General features: G+C 52.1%; 1 protein-coding gene across 2 annotated transcripts in view; it reads right to left on the bottom strand.

Annotated features, from left to right (window-relative positions):
• Positions 1 to 316: 316 nt before the first annotated feature.
• The window catches only part of LOC134340544 (junction plakoglobin-like), a 137,839-nt gene continuing 131,191 nt past the window's right edge, over positions 317 to 6,964 (bottom strand). For both annotated transcript variants that reach the window (XM_063037915.1, XM_063037914.1), the window contains exons 13-15: positions 4,948 to 4,984; positions 2,167 to 2,265; positions 317 to 868 (exon numbers count right to left, since the gene is read on the bottom strand). In XM_063037915.1, coding sequence (XP_062893985.1) covers positions 2,192 to 2,265; positions 4,948 to 4,984 — 111 coding nt within the window. In that variant the 3' untranslated portion in view covers positions 317 to 868; positions 2,167 to 2,191. The remainder of the gene's footprint in view (positions 869 to 2,166; positions 2,266 to 4,947; positions 4,985 to 6,964) is intronic.

Genomic DNA, 6,964 nt, shown 5'->3' with positions numbered 1-6,964 from the left:
ACAATTAAAAGGAATCAGCGATTACCTGAAAGCTCTTTTAAAATGGTTACAGCTTTTTTAAAAAAAAAAAGAACAGACACAAACACCAGCCCCATCAATAGAAAATAGGAATTCACCCTGGGGGCACTGTCGTCTCTCCTGGGATCGTGGCCCGGGGATTTAACCCAAAGGGCTGTTACGTCCTGCTGGTTCTGGACATAGCCCAGGCTTGGGCTCGGCAAGTTGTCCCCCCCGGGGGCCAAATTGCAACTGCACCCCTTCCCCCCCCCCCACCGGATTCACCGGAGGGAGAGCCCGGGCAAACAGAGAGGGTCTCTCCCACACGGGGGGGGGTGGGGGTGGGGAGGGGGTCACAAATCCCCAGGTTCAACCGGAGAGGCGGCTGCGGGCCAGAGGGACGAGAGAGGGAGATCCCCGGGAGAGATTAAGCCTCGTTCCGCCCCCACCAGCACCCTTCTCCGTTAAAGCGGCTTTCCAAACACCGAGTGCAAAGACAAGCAATCGTATCCCTATATAATCTAAAGCTAGAAACAGGCTTAAAAAAAAAGGACTGTCAACCTTTGGTAAAAAAAAAACTGCGATTCCAAACGTTCAAAGCTTTTTTTTTGGGGGGGGGGGGTAGATTAAGGTGTGAAATTGTGTTAAGAGACAGGTTAGACAGAAGTCAAACCTTCAGCCGGACTGGAGTTTTGTTGAATCAAGACGTTCGAAAAGTTCCCTCAATTAATTCCTCGCTGAGAGATTTCGGATAAAGCCCCCCCCCCCCACCAGAGACGCTCCGTGTCACGTCAGGCACTTGCCCCCTCCGAAACTCTGCCACGTTCTGTCAAAGAGCAGCCTCGCACACCTCCCTCGTTCAGCACCGGGCCTGTTGACAAGAGGGCCGGATTTCAGATTCAACTTATTAAAATCAGGGTCTGCTGAGTTCTTCCAGCATGTTGTGAGCGTTGCTTTGACCCCAGCGTCTGCAGACTATTTTGTGTTTAGGAACAAACAGCTGATGTTCTGGGCTGATGCTCTCGACTGGGTCTGGGAAGGGATGAGGAAAGGGGCAAGTTCACAAGATGCTGGGGGAGAGCTCAACAGGTCTGGCAGCAACGACAGCGAGGAATGAACAGTCCCAACACGCTGGGGGATCTCAGCAGGTCTGGCAGCAACAACAGCGAGGAATACGCAGTCGATGTTGCCGGATCTGGAGGACATGAGCTACAAGGGAAGACTTCATTCCTTGGGACGTAGAAGACTGAGGGGAAATTTGTCAAAGGTATACAAAATTATGAGGGGTACAGATAGGGTAAATGCAAGCCAGCATTCTTCCAGCCCCCCCTCCACTGAGGTTGGGTGGAACTACAACTGGAGGTCATGGGTTAAGGGTGAAAGGGGAACACGAGGGGGAAACTCCTTCACTCAGAGGGTCACGAAGATGAGGAACGGGCTGCCAGCGCAGGTGGGGCACGCGAGCTCGATTTCAACGTTTAAGAGAAGTCTGGGTAGGTACATGGATGCGAGGGGGGTCTGGAGGGAACGGGTCGGCGGGAGGAGGCAGTTTTGAACGGTTCGGCACGGACTAGATGGGCCGAAGGGCCTGTTTTCTGTGCTGTACTGTTCTATGACGGCCGCGAGAAACACAAGGGTGTGATAGAAGGCGATTTTAACTTTCCAGCTGTTGACTGGGGCTCCCAAAGGGCTGGACGGGATAGAGTTCGTTGAATGCGCTCAGGAAGGTTTCCCTGACCGGTAGGCAAGAGTCTCAATGAGAGAGAGCGTGCGATACCTGATCTGCTGTGAGGGCAGGTGACGTTAGCTGCGCGTAGGGGGTGGGGACACTTTGCGTCTCGTTTCAAGATAATCGTGGCGACGGACCGGGTCTGGTGTTCGGGCTGAGATTGGAAATCGGAGACAGGCCCGTTTTGATGGGGTCAGAGGGGATCTGGCAGGTGCGGACTGGGAGAGTTTCTGTCTACGGCACTTGGTAAGTGGGAGGCCTTCAGAAGTGAAACTTCTGAGAGCACAGAGTTTGCGCGTTCCGGTCAGAATAAAGGGCAGGGCTGACAGGTTAAGGGAGCCTCGGTTTGAGAGAGGAATTGAGGCCCAGATTAAGCACAGGGTTTGGGCGGGCAGGACCAACCATGACGCACAGGGAGCTAACCCCACCTTGGGCTTTACCTGTTAATGATTTGCTGCCTTCCACCTACGCCATTGTGTTGTAGTCAGTGGCCAGGTCACACTCGGGATTCGCGAAGGAGTTGTACGGGATGCTGGTCTCTGCCCGCGCAGGGAAAGGGAAAACACTGTTCAGCCGACGTTCCAGATTTTAAAGAAAACAGCCAGAATCCATTACCGCTCCCCACCAGTCCTAGGGGGAAGATTCCTTCCACCAAAGCTCGTATGCTTCCTTAACCCCTCCAGGACATCAGTGCTGGTAACAACCACAGCACGGGAACAGGCCATCTCGGCCCTTCTACTCCGTGCCGAACTCCTACTCTCACCTCGTCCCACCGACCTGCACTCAGCCCATAACCCTCCATTCCTTTCCTGTCCATATATCTATCCCATTTAACTTTAAATGACAACATCGAACCTACCTCAACCACTTCTGCTGGAAGCTCGTTCCACACAGCTACCACTCTCTGAGTAAAGAAGTTCCCCTCTCATGTTACCCCTAAACTTTTGCCCCCTAACTCTCAATTCACGTCCAATGATGATGCAGACACATTAGGTGCCATTCAGAAACTCTGAGGTGGGCACATGGCTGATAGGAAAATGGAAAGCTATGTGGGAGGGAAGGGTTAGATTGATCTTAGCGTAGGTCAGCACAACATTGTGGGCAAAAGGGCCTGTACTGTGCTGTGCGATGTCGGGGTGGAGATACGTCTCGACCAAAGGAGGTGTGAGGTGCTCCTTCTCTCCACTAGCCTGCAGGTCACCCTCGGGCCAGGTGTAGCACCTGCTTAGCCCCCCCGATCAGGGTCAGGTGAAACCGTGGGAGCAGGTGGTGGACGGTCGTACGAGCAGCCGGTGCAGATCACAAGTCCTGGTGATGCGACCACTGATGCCAGGCAGACAACCTCTGAAGAGTATTGATAATGGCTGGGGGTCACCCGTCTTGTAAAGTCACTGCCCAGAAGAACGCGATGGCAAACCACTTCCGTAGGAACATTTGCCGAGGACGATCATGGCCATGGAAAGACCGTGATCACCCACGTCATAATGACACGGCACATAATATATAACCATATAACCATATAACAATCACAGCACGGAAACAGGCCATCTCGGCCCATCTAGTCCGTGCCGAACTCTTACTCTCACCTAGTCCCACGGACCTGCACTCAGCCCATAACCCTCCATTCCTTTCCTGTCCATATATCTATCCAATTTAACTTCAAACGACAACATCGAACCTGCTTCAACCACTTCTGCTGGAAGCTCGTTCCACACAGCTACCACTCTCTGAGTAAAGAAGTTCCCTCTCATGTTACCCCTAAACTTTTGCCCTTTAACTCTCAACTCAAACGTTTTATGCCCCCCACCCAGTTCGCCGGTGCACCAGGAAGAGACCTGGCAGGGTCGACACAAAACACCCAGCAGGCCGGGCGGCAGCTACGGAGGGGAATTAAACAGTCGGCGTTTCGGGGCCGAGACCCTTCGCCCGGGCAGGTAAGGGGGGGTGGGGAGTGAGGGAGGGGGCAGAAGCCAGAATAAGGGGAGGGGGAAGGACTACAAGTCGGCGGCAGGTGGGTAGGTTTCGAAGGTACGTTTAATCGTCGGAGAAATGTATACAATATACATCCTGAAATTAGGGAGCTCGGGCTTTACTCTCTGGAGAGGAGGAGGACGAGAGGAGACATGGTAGCTAATAAGAGGAATAGATAGAGTGGATAGCCAGCGCCCCTTCCCCAGGGCACCACTGCTCAATACAAGAGGACATGGCTTTAAGGTAAGGGGTGGGAAGTTCAAGGGGGATATTAGAGGAAGGTTTTTTACTCAGAGAGTGGTTGGTGCGTGGAATGCACTGCCTGAGTCAGTGCTGGAGGCAGATACACTAGTGAAGTTTAAGAGACTACTAGACAGGTATATGGAGGAATTTAAGGTGGGGGCTTATATGGGAGGCAGGGCTTGAGGGTCAGCACAACATAGTGGGCCGAAGGGCCTGTACTGTTCTATGTTCTATAAATTCTTTATCTTCTCAACCACCCGCGAAAACAGAGAAGGGCCCCCAAAGAATGACAGTTAAATGTTAGAACCCCAAAGGCCCCCCCACCAGCTCCCACCACAAAAAAAAAGCATCTGCGTGCCCCCACCCCAAGCAGAGCAATCAATAAAGACACAGACTTGCAGTGCCCCAAAGACTACCTGTTCACCCGGTAATTTGGCATACAGGGTCTCTCTCTCCCTGATAAGGGAAAAAGAGGTGTGCCCGTTTCACAGCGAGAGGGGAGATGAACCAAGAAGCTGGTGATAGGTGGGAGAGGTAAAAAGGCTGAAAAGGAGGAGGGACACCAGGGAGAGGTGACGGGCAGGTGAAGGAGAGGAGGTTAAGAGGCCAGAGTGAGGAAATCGAAGAATGGGGGAGTGGGGGGAATTTATCGGAAGTTGGACCCGTCGATGTTTTGAAGTCTACCCCAGACAGAATACGAGCCTGCTGCTCCTCCAGGCTGAGAGTGGCCACAAGGTGGCAGTAGAGGAGGCCGTGCACCGACACTGGCGGGGTCGACGGAGGTGTACACGCCAAACCCAGGGGGACCCGGGTTTGTAGGGAGCTGTCCACCCACCACACCTACACACCTGTTCCAGCCACACCTCCCCCTCCAGCTACAACTCCCTTAAAATAAGACCCGTGGCCGTTCGATATGGGGGGTGGGGGAGGGGGGGGGAATCGACTTTCTTTCACCACGTGGGAAGTCGGAAACACGCGAGATAATTTAAGAGATATTTTAAGCTCACCTGTCTGGTAAGCGTCAGCAGCCATCAATCGGTCAACCTGTGGAGGGGAGGAAGAAGAACAAGTAACGTTACCCAGTCTCATTCACGGAAACCCGGGTTGTTTCCTCCGGAACAGCGATAGCTGGCAGGGGTCCCCAACAACGTCCCCCCTCCACCCCCAAAAGGGCGTGCGCGCCCATGCATCTCGAAGTTCAAACCGCGGCCCCTACCTCGTTCAGTATACCTCACCAGCGCACGAGGAGCGCGCTCCCTTCTCCTGGCTTCCCGGCGCGGGCGGTGACGACAACGTGGGGGTTTTGCGACGAGTTGCCGGCGGATTTTTTCACAACTGGCTCGTTTTTACCGATGAGGGCTGTTCAGCGCGCACCTGTTTTCGTTTGTCAAAACAAGCGCACAGCACGAGATTTTTGCGCACACTGGCCATTACGAATTGCTTCCCAACCCTATCTTCAGGCCAAGCAAGGAGCCTGTGAACCCCAGGCTGGAAACCCCTGAGATTTATAAAAGCAGAGATACCTTTCTCCCCCCAGGGTTACAATGTACAATGCCAGAGGGCACGGTGAGAGGGCTAACTTTAAAGATGTTAGGGAAAAGTTTTTTTTTTAATATACACAGAGTGTTGGGTGTCTGGAATGCGCTGTCAAGAGTGGTGGTAGAAGCCAATAAATTAGGGACTTTTAAGAAACATTTAGACAGGCGAACGTGAGAAAAATGGAAGGATATGCAATGATGAGAGGTGTTGATCGTGTGGATAGTCAGAGGCTTTTTCCCCAGGGCTGAAATGGCTAACACCAGAGGGCACAGTTTTAAGGAGCTTGGAAGTAGGTACAGAGGAGATGTCAGGGGTAAGTTTTTTACTCAGAGAGTGGTGAGTGTGTGGAATGGGCTGCCGGCGACGGTGGTGGAGGCGGATACGATAGGGTCCTTTAAGAGACTCCTGGGTAGGTATGTGGAGCTTAGAAAAATGGAGGGCTATGGGTAAAGCCTAGGTAATTTCTAAAGTAAGGACATGTTCAGCACAGTTTTGTGGGCCGAAGGGCCTGTATTGTGCTGTAGGTTTTCGCTATTTCTATGACATGGACGTTGTGCAGCTAGACGGGGTTAGTTTAGTTGGCCACTCACTCAGCGATTCAGGAACAGCTTCTTCCCCTCCACCATCAGATTTCTGAATGGGACAATGAACCCATAGAAACATAGAAAACCTACAGCACAATACAGGCCCTTCGGCCCACAAAACTGTGCCGAACATGTCCTTACTTCAGAAATTGCCTAGGCTTTACCCATAGCCCTCTATTTTTCTAAGCTCCATGTACCTGTCCAGGAGCCTCTTAAAAGACCCTATCGTATCCACCTCCACCACCGTCACCGGCAGCCCATTCCACACACTCACCACTCTCTGCGTCAAAAACGTACCCCTGACATCTCCTCTGTACCTACTTAAAACTGTGCCCTCTCATGCTAGCCATTTCAGCCCTGGGGAAAAAGCATCTGACTATCCACACGATCAATGCCTCTCATCATCTTGTACACCTCTATCAGGTCACCTCTCGTCCTCCGTCGCTCCAAGGAGAAAAGGCCGAGTTCACTCAACCTATTCTCATAAAGCATGCTCCCCAATCCAGGCAACATCCTTGTAAATCTCCTCTGCACTCTTTCTATGGTTTCCACATCCTTCCTGTAGTGAGGCGACCAGAACTAAGCACAGTACTCCAAGTGGGGTCTGACCACCACCTCATTATTGTTTCCCCTCCAGTTTTGCAGTACTTATTTTTTTCATACACTTCTTACTTTAATTGAGTTTTCCTTGCTACATATTGACAAGTACTGCTGTCCCAAAACACCAAATTTCACAAAAGAGGCCAGTGACATTAAACCCGATTCATTTGATTACTGATTTAATTGGGACGGCACAACACTGTGGGCCGAAGGGCCAGTCCCTGTCCTCGACTGTTCCACTTTCCTTTTTTTCTTTAAAAGCAGGAACAACCCACCAACGAGAGAAAGGATCCCAGAGCAA

The sequence above is a fragment of the Mobula hypostoma genome, chromosome X1 (assembly GCF_963921235.1).
Source record: "Mobula hypostoma chromosome X1, sMobHyp1.1, whole genome shotgun sequence".
NCBI lineage: Eukaryota > Metazoa > Chordata > Chondrichthyes > Myliobatiformes > Myliobatidae > Mobula > Mobula hypostoma.
This window is presented reverse-complemented; position numbering and strand designations above follow the sequence as displayed.